Here is a 19,707-nt window from a genome sequence, read left to right on the forward strand (position 1 = left end):
CTAGTGCTAAAGCTGTTTGTTTACTTAATTCATTTTTTATAAATATTTCTTGTTATGTTTATATGTAAAAAAAGCTTAATTCTCTCTAAATTTATGTGAAGGCTTGGTCTTTGCGAATTGATAAAAGCGGCATAGAAACAGAAAAATGTTTTTGCTTATCGCTCTTATAATTAGAGCCATATGTTATTGGGTTGGAAAACCAAGTCACAGTTACCACACACATACATTAAGAATATTGTTCTGTAAACTATGCTAAAAGGGATCATAATTGTTCCTATCAAATATGAGTATTGCTGTTTCTTCTGATAACGAAATCTCTATATTCATATTTTGGAGTAGTCGCGAACGAAAATTGCTGCCTTTACTTATCAAAAATTGCCAATAGAGTTGCATTTACCGTGCTTAACGTATCAATAACCCTGTTCCAACTAAAGCAAAACCTTTTTTTTATTGGAATTCTTTAATTTCGTGGCACTTTATTACGGTATTTCGGAATTTAATAAAACAAGAATTCCAATCGCCACTACTTAATTCAACTCCAACAACAAACGCCGTTTTCATTTTCCATTTCTTTTGCTTCAGTTTCATTCCTGACCAATGCGGCACCCTCAATTCACACTGTCCGAGGCAGCGACTGTAGCGGCGGCAGCGCGCTTAAGTGGATTTGTGTGTTTTGTGTTCGAAAAAGATGTTTATTGTTTCAATTTTGTTATCATCATGAATAAACACAGCCAACGGATGGGTCAATTTTAATTTCTAATTTGTTTGCCAGCAGAAAATTATCCGTTTATTTATTGCTCGCCTGACACTTCTGTTTATACCGGAAGAAGAAGGCAGTCAAATAGCAACGGCAGCAAAGCGCAAGAACAGCAACAACAATAAAGTACTTGGCGATCGCTGTGGCTGCAGCGTGAGACAGGAGGCTGGTGACCAGTACTGGTCCTAGCCCGAGAGTGGGTCAGCGAAGCGGCTCGCTGAGTCTGTGTACGTGCGCGTCATCTTTTTTATCAGCGACTGCTGTTGATCGCTGTCTTCGGTGTTCAACATGAATGCATTACATTGTTGTTGGTGTTGTTGTTGGTGGAGTTTACGCATTTAGCCGGTTGATTGTGTGGAGCTGCCAGCGCGCTTGTTAAATTACTTGTCCGCGTGTTGTTGTCAACGTTGTTCGCTTTGTTGGCTCAGAGACAACCAACAGCAGGAGGACTAAAATTTAAGAATGCAACAACAACAACAATAAAAATCACATCAAAGCAACAAAGAAACGCTTTCAAATGATACATTTTTCATTGGTGCCTATGGTGGCGGCGTACGACCGCTGGTAGCCGCATTATCAACCGCGTTGTTGGCGTTTATGCTGTCGCATGTGGCATGCTGACAATTTGTAATAAATTTGATGAAATTTATTTGATACAAAAGCATTTCGCTTGTGTGCCATCAATCAACGCTTGACGATCGCAAGCGCGCACTCCCTCGCGGAGCAGTTCACAGGGTTGGGCAGCGATCGCTTAGCAACGACATGGCAATATGTACGCTTGTAGGTGACAACAAAAACGTCAGTGGTTAAGCTCACACTAAAGGGCCGCCGCGGTGTCAACGGCGACAAATGGACCGATGTGATTACACGCTTCGTTTCTGGTATTTTCACACCTTCCGCGATATGTGAGCCGATTGTGGTAAACGACGCTTCACAAACTTACACATGTACAAACATAGGAGTTGGTGTATGGCCACGACAAATTAATTAATTGGGGGAATTACTGTGTGATAACATCGACAATAGTAGAAGCAGCTGAAAAGTGGCTGCCAAATCATCAAATATTTCATGCTTTAGCTGGCAAATGCTGGTTTTTTATGTACATAGCTCTATGATGGAAAGCATGAATGAAATGGTAAAACGGTGAATTTCTTTTCAGAAAAATATGAATTATTTTCAAACATCCGCACAAATGGGATCAAACGTACATGTTTATGTTGGGGGGGTCTTAAAGATCATTCAAAACATCAGTTGCAGATAGTCGTGAAATAATGTATTGTACTGTAAAGATAATAAATAACGTGATTTTAAGCTTCAATTAACAAATGAATAAAATTTTTGTTTATACCATAAACGTATGTACTTTCTAAATTTGTCTTCTTCAGTTTATGATTGGGTCAATATCTGCTCTTTGCTGTTCTCGAGTAAAAAAATTTACTTCTGAAGTAAATGGCTCTCATCCATTTCAGTAGGTTTGAACACCAGTTTAAGGCCCCATCTTGACATATTCTTGATTATATCTACTTAACGACAGTATAAGCTAATCGAAACCGTTTATAAGAGAATCGTATCTGCTTTATCGAAACGATTCCGAATTCCGAATATTCGATCAGAGAGTGCTATCTCAGCAACATTTCAGTATCTCAGCAACATTTTTACAAATCGGTTTAAGGAAACCAAACCAAATATCTCAATGATACAACAAACTGTCTTTTAAATTTGGAATAACTTTTGAAAGAAACTAAAATATTTTTCCGATATTTTCTTGTTATATGTCTGGTGCCAACAAAATCAGTTTCAGCTGAAGAATTGCAATATGCAAGCAAAATTAGGGAGTCCCATTGGCATGCAGCAATGCAAAATAAACAAGAATTCTATGCAATTAGATTTATCTGACAGTAGCCCTTAAAAGAAGAAGTTGCCACTCGTTGTTCGCTAGGAGATATTAAGTGTCTGTAGACATATTTTTAAATAGAAAAAATTCTTGTGCACAGCTTACATTTTTTTATGCACTGAAAACAGTTCCGACTGACATTTGCAGCCGCTTTTTGTGTGCAGCGCTTAGCCAGTCTAATCTATCTGGCTGTTCACACATGCCTTCTAAATGCGCAACACAATGTTCATGGATTTTCGAAAGTGCAACAAATAATAATTGCTGGTTTAATGAGCACTCTCAACCAGATACCAGATAGCTTAGGCATAATCCACCGCAATGGAGCGTTAATTTACACCGGATCGCCCGGTAGAAGCGCACATTTCCCATCATAACAAATGCCGTTTTGCCACTTTATCACCTCTTGTCCTGGCAACTTCTTTCGGCTCTTTCGGTGCTTTATTTAATTTTCCTGTTTTTGCTGTCAACGTATGATGAGCATTTCATAAACAGATGCATTTGCCTTCCCATTACTCGCTAAGCAGACGGCCAAGCCTCGCCCGCCAGTCATATGCGCTTACTTCCGACTGCACGTACGTACGTACGTGTGTGTTTGTCTGTGTGCCACCACATTCACCCAGCCATTCTTAAATTAATTGTTGTGTTAGGTAAAACGATTTGAGCGCGCTGCTGGCGCTTTGGCCATAACGATCGTTTTAAGGACATTTCACGCTCATCTGCGCTAAGTCTCGTCTCATATCCGACAGCTAATTTGCGCAAATGTGGCATATTGCAGCCGCCGGTTTGTCGAATTGACGCTTGATTACCTCGAATTATCTAAGTATACATAAATGCACATATGCCCTTTTCTTTGTAAGTGTGGACTGCGGCCCTCCAGTCCCATGAAAGTGGTGTTAATGTTGTCGCAAATGTCACCACCACCTTGACTACCATTGCAACCACCAAACAAGCTACCGACGAACGACAAAAGCGGCACACTCCAGCTTTTCGCTTCCTCACTCGCGGCCGATGGAGTGGTGATGGGCGTGGCCGTAGATACTGTTTGCCTGATAAACTGTTGAAAAGTATACAAAACCTCGTTGGTGGGGAGGTCGGTGTTGCACGGCCTTCTTTTGCTGTTTTGCTTTTGCCCGCTTCGCTGTGTCTGTGATTTATGCAGATTTGCCAAAAACTCTTGCTGAGATAATTAAATAAACGCTGGCGTTTGATGTGCTCAAATTCCTTGTTTTAGCTAACTAGATATTTAATGGTGGCATTTAGGTTTTTAGACTTCAAAGCGCAGCCGTTTTGCTACGGCCAGCGCTACACACATACACACACACCCGGACAGGAGTGTTTGTGTGCACTTAGGTGTGTGCATACTTATCGAAGATTAATGGCTGGAGGAATCTCTCCAGCAGCGCTTAATTTTCGGCACAGTTATGAAATGCAGAGATCTTATCGCCATTCCAAAGTTGATAATCGCATGCAAATGCTTTAAATTCATCGTTATGAGCTATGAAAACCGAAGGCGAGTTTGACACAAATACTTGTAAATACAGTATTTGAATTGGCCAACATATGGTGTTTACGATGTGCTCGTATGTATGAGTGGGTTAATGCATGTTTTCTTATGAAATGTAGAGAAGTACAGGTTATCGAGAGAGTAAAACCTAAACCAATTAACCATATATTTCGATCCACCCTGGGGTTCTTAGAAAAAATCGTTGATCGTGTTGTGGCGAAAGTTGCATTGACAGTCGTGTAAGATTGTTCTCTCAGAAGGAGTCGCGCTCTCTTTTCAAAAAGTTGATACACAATATAAGACTCCACTTACATTTTTAGTGTGATTCAGCAAGCGTTACTCACCAGCGAATCGAACATACTATACCAGATGCTCAAAAAAAGGGGAGAACTTGTGGTGCAAACCTGCGCTTATATGTTCTCTGACGCATGCGCAATAGTGTTATGATTCTTTCTTAGTGGAGAAATTATTTTTTTCGCGTTAAAAAGCGTTGCTGTAACCATTAATTTTGGTTTTCTATAAATTATTATATATGTATGTCTTATGTTTTTAAAATACAAAAAAAGAACAGAAATTAGTAATTTCGTAAATAGTAAAAGAGAGCTAAAATATGCAAAACAAAACTTGGCAGCATTGAAGATAGTAGTTTACTTACGCCTTTAATGAGGTTTTCGCATACTCTTCTGCTACAATTCAACTCGATAGCTTTGCTGTTGCTTTCACATGTAAATTTTTTGACAAGAGAGCAGCGAAATGACCAATCAAAGAGAAAGCGATTGATTGCCATACTTTTAAAAAACATTTTCGAGCACTTAAATTATGCTCACATAGTCAATAACTTAAATACTAAATTCCGAAAAACCGAAATTTTTTAACCTCTCGGTATTATTTTCATAGTACTATTTGTATTTTGTTTCAAAAAAGGCCTCGCCTTAGCCTAGGCGATTACCGGTTTATTGTCGTACAATTTCCTATCTCTTACAGAGAAAACTTTCAAGTTGTTTTTTTTTCTTTAAAAGGGGTTTTCTGACTTATTTTTTGCCACTGCGATTTCTCATAGCGACGATATCATAGCCTTCAGCCTACTGGTCTAAATTACTGTAACTTAAAATACGAAATATATCGTTTAAGAAAACCCTTAGACTACCTTTTCAAAATATCCGAAAAATTTTTATAATAGTTCTGCTAAATTAAAAAAATATATATATTTGCTTCTTGCCAAATTTGAATTTAACGAAAAAATTCGCTTTCTTTCACCGAGATAGAACGAAGGCACAATACTGCTGTTGAGAAATAAAATATTTGCTGAAAATACTCTTTACTCGCATATACCTACAGCGTGTTAGAGTTATAAAGATAATTTTTCACATATGCCATCTTTGATAATTACCGTTGTATCCGGTGTTTGCTCTAACTAATGAAAGTGTACTTTCCCATTAAAGTGATTTACACAAAGCGGAAATTTCATAAGTTTTAAACTCTTTACAGTCGTTTGCTAGCTTACATACATACATACAAACAAGCATATATGGGCGTTTATGTAAGCGTATGCAAATACCCATTCCATTCAGGGGTACTCCATTTTTCAATTGTTTGCGACTCAATTTAAGTAAATAAGTGCATACATGTAGTTATGTACATACTCATATATATGTTAGTACAAATATGTATTAACATAATTTTTTTCCACAAAGTGTGACAACGTTTTCGGTACTTTTGTTTTAGGCCAACAACTTTGCTGTTTTTTTCCGTTTTTGTTTGCATAATGACAAACAGGATTACGACATTCTACATAAATTATTCCCATAAACGCCTCTTCCGCGTATTACATAAAACTCTGTACATAAAGTCGAAGTGTGGCTGTGTTGTTGTTGCGCCAACAGGGTGTTGGTGCTTCTGATGGTGGCGTTGGCGGCACGTATGAAGCCACGCTAACTTTAGATGTCTACAAGTTGTTGGCGGCTGCTTTACTTTTGACGTATTTGCGGCGCGAACAAACCCTTTTTTATGACCCGAAGTAAATGAGAACGCTGCCAGCGAGCGGAGGGCAAGAGTTGCAAGAACGCAGCTGAAAGTTTACAAATTTATTATCGACAACAAAAGAAGCGACCAAAGCGACCGACAAGCGAACGCATACATTACAAGCCGTAGTCACCCAGCAGCGATTGACAGCAGGATTTGCTAGTCGAAACAACTAACTGCTTGCATATTTTCTTTGAGGACTAAACCGAGACGTTACCAAACCAATTCGTAATTAGTACGGCTAAACGTTAATTGCTGCGTATGCTGAAAATAGCGAACGTTGCCGCGTCTGGCAATCACCACAATTTTTGTGTTTCTTGCTTTTGTCGCTCCTAAAATTAGATTATATTTATATCTAAATTTTTGAAAAGAAACTTCCCACTTTTATTTATTTGCTATGTACAACTTATTTGTTATTGAGTCGTTGTCGGTTAGTTTGTCAAACGTTAAGCGACTCACTGATATCGGTACACACTTATTTCCTGTGTTTGCAACCAATTACAACAATCAAACACCAATTATACCCATCACTTGACAGGCGTTTACTCTGTACACAAACAATTGAAGTTACACGTTCTGAAGTGAGTGAGAGTCAAGTGCCCTGTAGGGAAATGTTGCAGTTTTAAGTTGAAGTTGACAGAAGAAGAAACACCAGTTAGCGAACTTTAGCTAAATCTGCGAAGATCTAGCAATTAGCGAAATTTGTTATAAAAATAGAAAAAATGTATGCTATACATCACTTTCATTAGTTAAGTTTAACACACTCACAACTCAAGGCCGGAAATACTGATTCACAGATGTCTGATTTTTCTGACCAACTCGAGTTTTCCTACAGGGTGTATATGTAAATACTTCATATTAAAATGTCTGTGTATTTATCTTAAGTCGTTAAAGAATAATATCTAGACCAAAGCGCACCGCTCGATTCTGTTTACAAAATGCACAGTGGTTAAGAAACAAAACAAAAAATTGTACGCCTAATATTCTACGGAAGTTGTAAAATTTTTTCTAAATCATAAAAATTTTATTTGTTTAAAACTCAAGTAGTTACAGATTTTTTTTGGGAAATTTTTGCGATCATTTGCTCTCGATCGGTTATTACGCCTGCACACCTGAATGGCGTGAATTCTCAAAACAACCATAACGGTAAACTCACCAACTACCGTTATGACTTTGTTCATTCAACTAGTCACACTTTTGTCTAAAAAACACTTTTAGTGCATAGTCCATCATGTTTATCAGTAGCGTTAAGTTAAATTGCTCCACAGTGCGCTTATCGATAAATACATATCGGTCAGTTTGAGACCTAGTCAACGTTAAGGCGGTACATTTATTGTGTGAATGTATTCCTTCCATGCCCTGTGCAAATAAATACAACTGTGCAAGTGAACGTATAAAGCGATCGGCTAATCGATGGTAAGTTTTGTTGAGTGATCGGTCAGATGTCTTGCGCTAACCAACGTGACTACACAAAGTTTAATCTGTAACAAGCTGGTCAACACCATGACGAGCCATAGTTTCTCAATGAATATGCGCACCTAGCAACAACGCACTTCAGCCTGCAATATACAGCTCACAAACATGTGCATTTCATAATTTTTCGTACACTGGTGCCATGTAGCACTTATCTGCTGGTTGGTTATACGCGTGGTGTTATCGCTCTGGCGGTGCTGGTGTTGGTGTTTGTATTGTATTTTTTTTTGTTGTTGTGCGAATAGGTGCAATTTCACACTTTGCCAACAACGGCAACCCGCCAGTCGGACGGTCAGCGCAATGCATTCTCTGCGGTGATTCTTCTTTTGTTTATGTGTATGCCTTTCGAGTATTTTTTTACGCTCGAGCACCTCATTGTGGCATGTCGATTTTATTGTTGTTAGCGCTGGTTAAGTTGCTGTGTTGCGCGTTGTTGGCGCGGATGTTTACGCGAGCTGGTTGATGGGAAAATTATGAAATTCATTATTTGTGTTTGCCTAATAATTACGACGGTAAGCGACCACGACAAGCAACACGAAGAACAACAACACCGCTCAATGGCGTTGCTTTAGTTGGTTAGTTGGACTAAGCGCACGGACTAGGCAGTGCGTTGGGGCGTGCGAGCGTTTGTCATAAAGTCTGCAAACTAAGCCAGTGCGGCGCGCACGCTCACAAAGTAAGAAAGTTTGTACAAATGGTTGTGTGTTGTACCGCCTTTTCCAATGCCTTTGAAGAGCCGCGCGAATGGCAATTGGTGTTGGTAGTATTCATTTTGCTCGCTGTTGCTGTTGTTGGTACGCCTGCTTTGCAGCCTAATAGGTTCATAAACGAGATGATCGATAGCCCACACATTGTTGCCATTGCAGCTGCCACGTTCATATGCAAGTGTGCGCACATATTTATAATAGGCGCGCGAATATTTTCAACACCTTGCCGCCGCACTCGCGCTCAACACAGCGCCGGCATATCGGCGTGAGGCGTGGCTTTGCGGCTCAGCGCTTCAATGAAATCGCAGTAAAAGACGCAAAGACTGCATTCTTATGAAAAATAAAAGGAAATAAACGCGGCCAGCTGCAGCACTAACGCAGATATGTACGTGTAGTTGAGCTGTGTATTAGAATAGTATTTCCTAGAACTGCCACAACTGGCATACCGTCAAAGACTTGGGAATGTAAATGTCATAGTTGTTGGCACTATTTTAGCGCACCACCAGCAATACAGTTTTCTTTTCCTAATAGAAACATACTGCCACACACACACTTATATATAATACACATACTGATATTTACATAATACGCTTTTACCTTTCGGCATAGTATTTGTCCAGGGCATACAAATAGACATGGCTTATACACACAAATAAAACATCGTGGATCTGGATTCCTATGACAGGCGGCAAGGTTATGGTTCGCTGCCACTTACAGTGAGTGCGTGCATGAGAACGATGAGCGTTTATATACCCCGCGAGACACTTTAAAATTATCTAACAAAATTTGATTAACACTTGAGTAACGTGGGAAATGTTCTTTCAGCTGAGGTTTAGTTCCAATTTCTTTATGCCTTGCAATTTGAGACTAGATAACATCCAGCAAAATAAATAATTGAAACTAAATCGTAAAAAGTAAATTCGAATCAAGCGAGTAACATATGTCAGAAAGATGTATAAACCGTTTCTTCACGCAAAAAATGATAAAGAAAATGTTATTTGGCTCGGAAAGAAGAATTTCTGCACCAAAAAAAATAAATAAAATGCGTAGAGGACATATTAGCGTTAGACTGTTTGAACTAACATTTGGCTGTGAAAATATTTTTGCAATAAAATATAAAAATGTTTTTTTTGACAACTTCATCACCCATTGCGCGCTTTCCGACAGGGTTCGCAAAACTTTAAAATGTATTGCGCAGACACTTATACAATAAATAGCTGTTTTGTTGTAGGTAGATGCGCTACGCTTGCTATCATTGTCACTGCATTAGCAACAGCGAGGCAGAAGTGCCGTGCGGAAACTTTTTCCCTTTAAATAGAGCTTGAAAAAGCTAGAAAAGAGAGCGCGATAAATATGCACAAAGGGGATAGGGGAACGCCTTAAGTGAGCACATGGATAAGCTGTGGACTGGATGGAATGACGGGAGCGGCAGACATTTCGGCGGTCGTATGTAAAGCACTTACACATACATACACATATGTATATACGGCACACTAAAAAGCTCATGAGCGCTGCTCCGTCAGACAATCAGTCGCTTGTCAAACACTGTTGATGACTCGCTTAAATAGTTAGTAAAGTCATCAAAAATGTGTGTCTTTCAAATACACAAAGCTCCATTTATGTATATTCTTAGGAAAAATTTACTTAGTATGTGCTAAGTTGTAAGCTGACTGAGTTGAGCTAAGCAAAGACATACGTCTCAATTTTGTGAATTCGCTACGCCTTATAAACGCTCGGCGCGTACATAAAATAGAGCTATCTATATAAATATGAGTAAATGCATTTTGTTTTGTATGTGTTAGTGTAAGAGCTGTGCGAATAATTTCTAGGCGAGTGAGCGATAGATGAACCGCAGCGCGAAATGAGCAGTGTGTTGCGGCAGTAAGGAAAGTACCTATAATATATCTACTTCATGGAACGCATCCTAGAAATAAACTTCTACTTATCTTACATACCTAAATAGTTGCAAAACCATATATAAAACCAAGTGGCAACGCTGTGGCCTTCAGCTGTGCTGTAGAAACGTGCAATGGCAACAAGAGTCATTGCGGCGGTTAAAGTTATGTGTTGTGGCGTTTTATTGCACGCGCAAATGTAAACAATCCAATGACAGCAATTGCAACAGCAAGGCGACAAAGGCAAAGCGTATATGTACATTATAAATAGCGAACTGAAAAAACCCAAAACGGCAACAGCAACAACAACAGTGCTAAGCGCAAGCATTAAACAAGCGCTAATAAGATAGCGCGGCAGCTTATCTCGCCCGATTATTGCCCGCGAGCGTTGATAACACCAATGCCAGCCAACAGAAACCGTCGCGGCGCTGGTGTTTGGGCAACGCGTTAACCGCTGTCAACGGCAAATGTCAATTGTAATTGACACATGACGACCAAGGGACACGCACGGCGCAGCAACGAACGACATACACACATACACACGCACGCGCCCTTACCACTGTTGTTGGTATGCGCAGCGCTGGGATCTAGCCCCAACGGCTGCGCTGCTTTCGCTTTCAACGTTGTAGTTAGGTGCGGCATTTCGCCTAGTTGCATGGTCGAGCGGGGTAATCGAGTTGTGGCGGTGCTATGCGGCATATTGGTAAGCAAACAAGCAGCCCGTTTGATTAGGTGTTGAACAATCAAACTTCAAAGGCATTTGTGCCGGCAATTTGTCATTAATGTCATATAGACAAGATCGCCGTTGTCGGAAATTACAGCGCAAACGGCGTCGCTGGCAGCGATTCGCACAGCGGCGGCGCAGTCGCCTTAGTCGTGGCAAATTATATGTGATGGCGGCTAATCTGATAAAAGAGATATGAATGAGACGTGAGCTGAAGTGGATCAACATAACCAATAAATTCCCAATTGCACCATTACCTTATGGCGACGCCTTTGATCTTCAGCGCCCCCACAAATAGTTTTATGCGTGCTTATAGTCATATTCATCTTTTTACACACTCACGTGGGCATTTGATATACCTATTATGTTAGTATGTTTGTATGAGATTTCACCTTCATTTCGTTGGTGGTTAATGAGATTACGTTAATTGAGTTTTAAGTGTTGACATTGCCCCTAAGTACATATTACAAATATCGACAGCAAATGTCTGTTATGTGTCCAAGGATTGAAGCAAGCTGTGTGCCCTTGGAATTTTTGTTTTTTATGCAAATTTAAGGTTAATAAAAACTTTGTGTTCTTGGAAATTTATTTGTTAAATCCTTGTTATTGTAGTGTGTCAGCTTAATAAATCTCAATAATGTTACTTATTTTTAGCGGTTAGTGAGCACTTTATTATGAGCTTAGTTTATTTCGAGCGAATTGGGGATATGCTTTATAAGTGAGAAAGCTAAATTCGAGCGAAATCTTACTTTCGCAAATTTGAAAAATTAAGAGGCTTGTAAACAATGAATAACACAAAATGTGACCTTAGAAAGCAACGGCAGTCGGGTCTAGGAAACCGGAACGGACCCAGATTTTTATTTAGATTATAACCCTGACAGCCTTCCACAGTATAATTTAGTGAATACCTTTTGCTGCTACAACAACAATAAAGTTTTATATAGAACGTAAAGATAACCAGAGAGTTCAAATTTTAAAATTGTGTACATGGTAAGAAAGTGGTAGGGCCGATTTCAGCTATTTGGTTAGGTTAGAGGGTCGATCCTAAGAAAGATCACACTTGAATAGCTTAAACGTCGGTTCGTTGTGGTACCCAAAAGTCCTATGAACTGGATAAATAGACCCTTACATGTCGACAAAGCGCTTTGTGCCAATGACAAGCTATTTGGTACTAAACCACAATGTGCTCAGAGAAAAATTCCGAACGAAACATATTTAGATGTTAACCGATACATAAAAATCATCCAGCAGAAAATTACACTTGGCACACGATTTAGACCTTTCTCGAAGTGAGTGAGTACAGTGCTTAATTTCGAGCGAAAGAACCACCGACAATCAGCACCGCCTTAAGGAACTGTTTAATAACATTATCCAATAACATTCAGTGCAACTCTAACTTTATGTCAGCACTCGAAATATATTGCTATTTTTCGGCTGCTTTCATGCAAATGTGTTGAAATCATTTTACACCAGTCACCACCACATCATATTCAAATAATAGTCATTGGAAAAGGTATGTTCACACAAATGATTACTATAGAGTAGTATTAAGGCAACTCGGCCACACAAGGGTTAAAGAAATGACAAGTTATAAACTAAATTGCATTGCGTGGTATTTACAGCCACGACTTCATAGTTCTATAAATTTATATATTTACCTATCACACTCATATAATTAAGCCGAAGCTATTGGTGGTATCACACGTGCCGTTGATTTACAAGCACACAAACATACAGACGAGTGCATATGAGTGCATTTCACCGAAACTAATTTCGTTTTAATCTTTGTAAATATTTATTTGCGTTTATTAAACGAAAGCAAATAGCTAATCGAGTGCTGGAAAATATTCCCATAAACACGACAAGTTTCAGCGTAAATTCTAGTAGAAACTATTGTTTACCGTCGAATGTCAAACATTTTGTCGGCATATCTAAATCAACTCATTCGCTCGTCAACTGATAAGCGAACGCATTCAAGCAGCTTAACCAAAGCACATACTTATATATTATATATATGTCGTATATATATATATATGTACTCATGTATCTAAGTAACTGAAGGTATGTAGGCATAATCTATACATATTAATGCGAACCCATAGTTACTGCCCCATTAAAAAAGGTAGCTATTTATATACTACGAGCGCACCTATGTTTGTATATACATACGCACGAGTAGTAACGAGAAAACCAAATGAGTAAATGAAAATTCAAGGGCGTTCAAGTCAATGTGTGAAGTTAGATTTTTATTCAAATACACGAAATCGAACAGATAATGCAACTTCACAGATAGTAAATTCCGGAATACTTATACCAAAATACTAAAAAAATTTAATTTATGTGTTTTTATATTATTGTATGTTTAGTTAGTATTTGCGATATCCTTAAAGTTGAAAGAGCAAAATAAAAAAATTTTAACTTAAACTTACTTTGCTAGTTTACTTAATGTATATGGACGCTATGCTAAGCTCATTTTATTTCATTTTAATTATGCCTTTGCAAGTATAGCTATGTATAAGTGTGTGTGTGTATTGTCATATATGAAGCGCTGCTGAGAGCGCTCACCTATTTGCACTAGCCTAATGTGTCGAACGTTTGAAACGATAAGATTGTTTGGAAGCCTAATAAACGTATGAGACTTAAAATTAAACTAGTTATATCCAGTATATATAATATATATGTACCATATATACCTATATAGATAAGTACGCAAAAAATGTGCTTAAGACAACTATGTAATTTAAATGTAAATCAAAATGTGCGCTTGGACTTAATAATAACCGCTGTACTTAGAACTGAGTTTCATCTTTTCACACGCACGAATTAATGCAAACGAATCAGAGTCCTGCGTAGTATAGTGTAGATCACAAATGTAAGGCCAAATGTTTTGTGCTCTGCTTGCTTGAGAAGCTAATCAGTCACTTAATCAGTCACCGCAATCAAATCGATAGACGACGTATTACCGACTTTGGTACAAGCGGGCAACAGTGTGACCGTCTTCGCGTCCAAATTACGTGTCGTCGATATGGATCCGCCGTTGCCGGCAGTCGTGGTTTGGAAAATGTCCGCAGCGCTAACGGGTAGTGAGAGCAGATGCTCGTTGCCGGGACCCAAGCCACTGCCTGTCATGCCGGCTAGGTTATGCGTTAGACTGTGGCGCCGTAAATCGCAGTTACGTCGGAAGACCTTGCCACAGGAACTGCAGTTATATGGCTTGATATCGGTGTGAGTGAGTAAATGAGTCTTTAGGTTTGAACGCTGATTGAAGGAGCGATTGCAGACCGGACATTTGTGTGGCGACTCCTCCATGTGTAGAATTTTATGCACGGCGAGGGTGCGCGATTGGCAGAAGCCTTTGCCGCACTCAGCGCATTTGAAGGGTTTCTCCTTTGAGTGAATGTATCTGAGGGGTGAGATTAAGGATGAAAGGAATAGAAATTGCAATTGTTATTATATGGAAAGTGTGTTTATTATTTAACGTAAAGGTTTAATTAAATATACGAAATAAAATTTTTTGTGTCAGTAAACGCAGAACTCTGCCTACCTGTGATCTCTGAGGTGATCTTGCCGACGGAATGCTTTGCCGCAGATATCGCACGAGTAGGGCCGTTCGTCGGTGTGCGTGCGCTCGTGTATGAGTAGATTGTAGGACTTAGTGAACTGACGATTACAGAATTTGCAAATGAACTGTTTCTTGGCGCGCTGTGTATTGGCAGTGGCGGTAGCAACAGCTGTACCGCCCGCAACGCCCGCACCACCACTACTAGCATTCAGCGCGTTCGCCTCATTCAGAGCGCTAGCAGCGGCACCTTCATTTATGACCAGCTGCTGGTGGTTCAGCTTGTCTTGGAACATGGTGGCTTGTAGTGATGAAATCGATTCGATATCAGCAGATAAGGATTGCTGTTGTTGTTGCTGTGTGTTCAGCTGCTGTTGTTGTTGTTGCTGGTTAAGACAATTGAATGCGTTAGTGTTGAATATGAAGTTGTTGTAGCTACTCTCGAGTTCAGCAGCCTCAAACGACAGTCCCTCTTCGCCGTCCAGCAACGGCAGGTCACAATCACCGAGGTCACTGGTGGAGAGGTCAGTGCCGGTAGCGCCCGCATCTTGCAACAGCGTCTGTATAGTATTTGCCGCGTTGGCGTTGCGTTGCGTTTTGGCTATGTCCACAGCTTGTAACTCTTGTTGTTGTTGTTGTTGCGCTGGCGCCGCATTTGTTGCTGTTGTTGTAAGGTTATAGCTGTTATTGCTAGTTTCTTCCGTATTGATGCCACTGGTGGTGCAGCTGGCACTTGTTTCACCATCGCCGCTACCATCACTGCTGTTGTTGTTGTTGGCGGTTATGGTATTGAAGCGAAAGACGTCCGATTTGCCGGTAATTCGTTGTAGTGCCAAGTACGATTCCAACGCTTGCAGATTGAGCGCCGCTGCAGCTGGTGAATTGACGGGTAGGAGTGCGGCCTGCTGTAGGCTGCTGACCATGGTGCCCTGTAAGGAGAGCACAACTGCGGCCGCGGCGGCGAGGTCATTCGTAGTTGAGACGTTTGCCAACGTTGTTGCGTTGCTGTTGTTGCCGACATTATTGGCACTGTTATTGACATTGTTGTTGTTGTTGTTGTGATTGCTACCATTGTTGCCACTGTCACACTTAATCAGCGGCAGTGTTGACGCTTGTTGGGTGGATGGCGTACTCATGCTGAGGCCGTGATTGCCCTGCAGCTGCGCATCGTTGCCGCCGCTATTTCCATCTTTTGCCAATGCCAATGCCATGGCGGCCACGGTTGGGGGAGAAATCGTTGCGGAGGTGGAACAGGTCGGGGCAGAGTTCGTTTTCTGTATATGTGCTCTACTAGCGGCAATGCTATTATTGTTGTTGTTATTGGCGCTCTGCACATTCTTGTTACTGTTGCTCTGTTGTTGCTGCTCAAGTGCAGCTGCAACGGAAGTGGCATGCAGCTCGGCGGCGCACAGTTCCTCCTTAATCAAAGTGGTCAAGGCGGCGGCTGTGGCAACAGCATTGGCTGTTCTTGTTGTTGTTATTGTCGCTGGAAATTGTACCGTTGATGATTGCACATGCACATGTCTCTGTTGTGATTGGGTATGTTGTTGTTGTTGTTGCTGCTGTAGGCGCTGTGTTTGCATTTGCTGTTTAAACTTCTGCAATTGTTGTTGTTGTGGTAATTTCTGTTGCTGACCCTGTTGCATGCCTAGCTGTGCCTGTGATTGCTGTTGTGACTGCTGTCTCAGCTGTGCATGTTGTTGTTGCTGTTGCTGCTGCTGCTTCAAATGCAGTTGCTGTTTAACACGGTTTTGTAGTTGTTGTTGTTGCACACTGTTGCCAGCGGCATTCGGGCTTATGGAGGAGTCCATCGCGCATGCGCAGCAGGATATCGCCCAATATACAGCGAACTCTTGCTTAACTCGCTGGCTGCCTGTCTCCGTGGATGCTTAGTGATTGCTAGTTGCTGCGCAAGCGCACCTACGCAAGCTAACGACCTGCTTGCTGCTGGCTATCGATGATGTGGCAGTTGTTGTGATAGCTGTAGTAGTAGTTGTTGTTGTTGTTAATATGACTTTTACCACTAGCGCTTCGTTCTTTTAGCCGTTAAACTTTGGGTAGAGAGTGTTCGTGCTGTTGTTAGTGTTGTAGCTCTTCTGCTTCTTCTTCTTATTATTACTGCTTCACTGGCATGCTGCTGCGTTCGCTTGTGAGTGCCACGAAGAGTGTATGAATATTAAAAACAACACGCCACCATAAATCACCGCTTAGTCACGCGCTCAAAAAGTCATAAAAATCGAATTTGACGTTCGTACAGAAACAACAAGAAAGTAGCAAGACACTATTGCAACCGCAGAGCTAAAAGCAAGCAAAAACCGCTGGCGTATTAACAGACAAATTGATCGACAACAACAATGAGGTTGAGCGCTGCAAAGTATTTGTTGTTTTTGTTGCAAGAATGTTTGTGCGCCTGTTTGTTGTTGTTTTTGAAATAATTGTCTTTTTTACTTCCAGCTGCATCTGTGTGTGCGCCTCCAATCGTTCCATAAACTTGTGGTCACTGAAATAATTGGTCGTTTGCGGTCTCACGCGGAAACAACAGAAACGCCAATAGATCACACATCAAAATCCTGGCGGCGCGCTAACAAGCTTCGTGTAGCTGCTTGGACTTAAGTCGCGGCTGATGAGGCGGCGCCGCGTCGACAATTAACTGGCAATTGGGCGCAAACTGTTTCTCCCGTCGAATGACAAAGGTCACACGAGTGCAACAAGCGACGATTCGGACCACACGCACTTTGTTGGTTTAGGCACTTGAGCGCGTGTTTCCAATGTATGTAATTAACACGAGCCACGAGCTGCGTCAACAACACACAATTGAAGCAGTTCAAAGCAAATAAGCAAATACAACAAAAACACAAGCAACGCAAATAATATGTCTTATGCAATTGCTAGTGAAATGTTTTTAGGAAAATGTTGTAGTTTTTGTTGTTGTTGTTAAACTATAGTTTCCTTTTCTATCTACCTTCCTGCTCACACAATCTCAAAACTCTTGAAGGGTGGTTAATTGTTGGTTTCGTTACAGCTGTGACGCTCTGACGCTGTGTGGCTGACGACTGTCGACACTGCCTTCTTGCGATAAGGCGCCCGAATGCAAAATTATCGAGAACGCTATCAACAAAAAAAAAAATTATAAAAAAACACGCGCACAAAACAAAAACAAATACAATAGGAAACAGCTGCACCGCTGTCGCTGCTCTGTGCTTTCAGAAGTGATGAGTAAGCGTATGACGTGCGCGTAACGTGGCTTCGCGTTAAGGCGCGCACAATGTTGGGCAAGTCCACGGAACAACTAAAAGTCCATTGCGTCGCTGGTTTGACGCGGACCTCCTGTGCAACAAGCAGAGAAACCAAAACCGGCGCGCTGCACAAACAATCGCACACACACATATTCAATGTAGACAAACCTGCCAGCCGAGGCAACGCGCATCGCTACTCACTCATTTGCTCAGCGCACTCACCTCAGCACCCATATAAACGCAAGCGCATATACTGAAGAGCAGCGTCGCACACCTATGCCGACGCGCGCACACATAAACATATACATGTTCATATATAAAAAATCCAACTACGATCAGTCGACAGCGCTGTATGTGTGCGTTTGTGTAAGTGCAAGTGCATGTGTGAGATCGCAAACTGAGTCGAAACACTCTTCTAAAGAGCGCATGATTTCACCTAGTCAAGGTGGTGGTGATTTCTTGTCTTTGAATGTGTGCGTATTAAATTGCTCGTTCACACACGCTTGCAGCGCGTATACTTCCACTCGTACACAAATGAATAACCAGTTTCTTGGCGATCTTTTTCTTTTGCTGCCTCTTAACGGGTTTGCTCTCTCAAACACTTTTTGCTCCGACAAATGTTAAGACACGTTGAGATTAAATAGTTGCAACCCGCAGAACGAGTTAGCTTGGACCGGCGTTAACTGATTGCCAACGCACGCTTGCCGCCGCTTAATGGGTGGTTCGTTCGTTGGCTGACTGGCTAGCTGGCTGAGTGGCGAAATCCAGGCTTTAATGTAGCGATCAATGGGAATGCAAACGAGTTGTAAACTCGCGTGGGTGTAGTTATTTATACACAACAAACCAGCAACGACGATCGAATTCTCTTGATATTTAAATGAGAAAGACAACAGCTTATAAATATTTATATACATATGTATGTATGTTTGTAATTTAATGAAATTAATGATAAAATAACACCTTCGAATAAAGGCCTAACACGCTTTTTATGAGATTTGGGTGAATTTTATAAATTTATAAAAGAAATTAGTAAGCTTTTGTTCGCCACGAAAGAAATCTCGTTCGTTATTGCGACGAATTGTGCAGACATGTGATTTCAATTTGCTATACTGTAGTCTTAACAACATGCGTTGCAATAAATTTACAACAACATTTTAGTCTATTTCGTCAAGAACGATCGTATTTTATAGAAAATTTATTTAATTGCCATAACTAAGCAATATATTAATTATAAGTTTAGTAATAGTTTTTTATTTGTTTCATTAATTTGTAAAAAGTACTTCACGAACTGTTGGCATCAAAAAAGTTTTAAAGAGAGAAACAACCCAAGAAACTTAAAGACCTAAAAACTTTTGCCAACAAGAATTTACAAATTTTTGTTGCTTTTGAATCCAATATACTTGTAGATGGGCCGTGAGCTCAAAGCTAGTCAAGAAGTGCATAACCTCACTAGCAGTAGCATCAAGCTACTTCCATATTCCAATTTGACTGGCTATCTGAACGCAGCGGAATCGTCGGAAATTGTAAAGCCGATGAGCTGGCAATAAAATGCTTTTAAATTTCCACAGAATGGGAACGAGCAGGGCTTACTCTGTCTTTGTGCACTCGAGCGCTGGATCTATGGGCTTCGCGCGAGTTCAGCAAGCGTTGGTCAACAGCCTTTTGGAAAAGAGTGGAACGTAAAAGGTCCATATATTGAACTGTTAGCTCTTAGCAAGGCTTACATTGCCGCACTGATAGGCGTCCTCACTGGATACTGTTCCATTGGCACTCACGCGGTGAGGTTAAAGATTTTGGGTGACGCAACTTGCAATGAGGAAGAATTAGCTGAAATTTATACTAGTCGCCTTAAGCCATTTGTGGCAGGTTATAGGCGTTTTGTCGATATGCGATAGTCTTTTTGATTCGTAACTAGGAATTCTGGGCATCGAAACGG

The 19,707-nt window shown here is 40.7% G+C and overlaps 1 protein-coding gene across 1 annotated transcript; it reads right to left on the minus strand.

Annotated features, from left to right (window-relative positions):
• Window positions 1–13,195: 13,195 nt before the first annotated feature.
• sob (sister of odd and bowl) lies at window positions 13,196–17,810 on the minus strand. The gene is made up of 2 exons (XM_014243650.3): window positions 14,521–17,810; window positions 13,196–14,379 (listed from the first exon to the last, which is right to left on the minus strand). Exons 1-2 carry the CDS (start codon window positions 16,344–16,346, stop codon window positions 13,899–13,901), a joined length of 2,307 nt encoding a protein of 768 aa, XP_014099125.2. The 5' UTR covers window positions 16,347–17,810; the 3' UTR covers window positions 13,196–13,898.
• Window positions 17,811–19,707: the final 1,897 nt, after the last annotated feature.

This window comes from Bactrocera oleae, chromosome 3 (assembly GCF_042242935.1).
Source record: "Bactrocera oleae isolate idBacOlea1 chromosome 3, idBacOlea1, whole genome shotgun sequence".
NCBI classification, from domain to species: domain Eukaryota; kingdom Metazoa; phylum Arthropoda; class Insecta; order Diptera; family Tephritidae; genus Bactrocera; species Bactrocera oleae.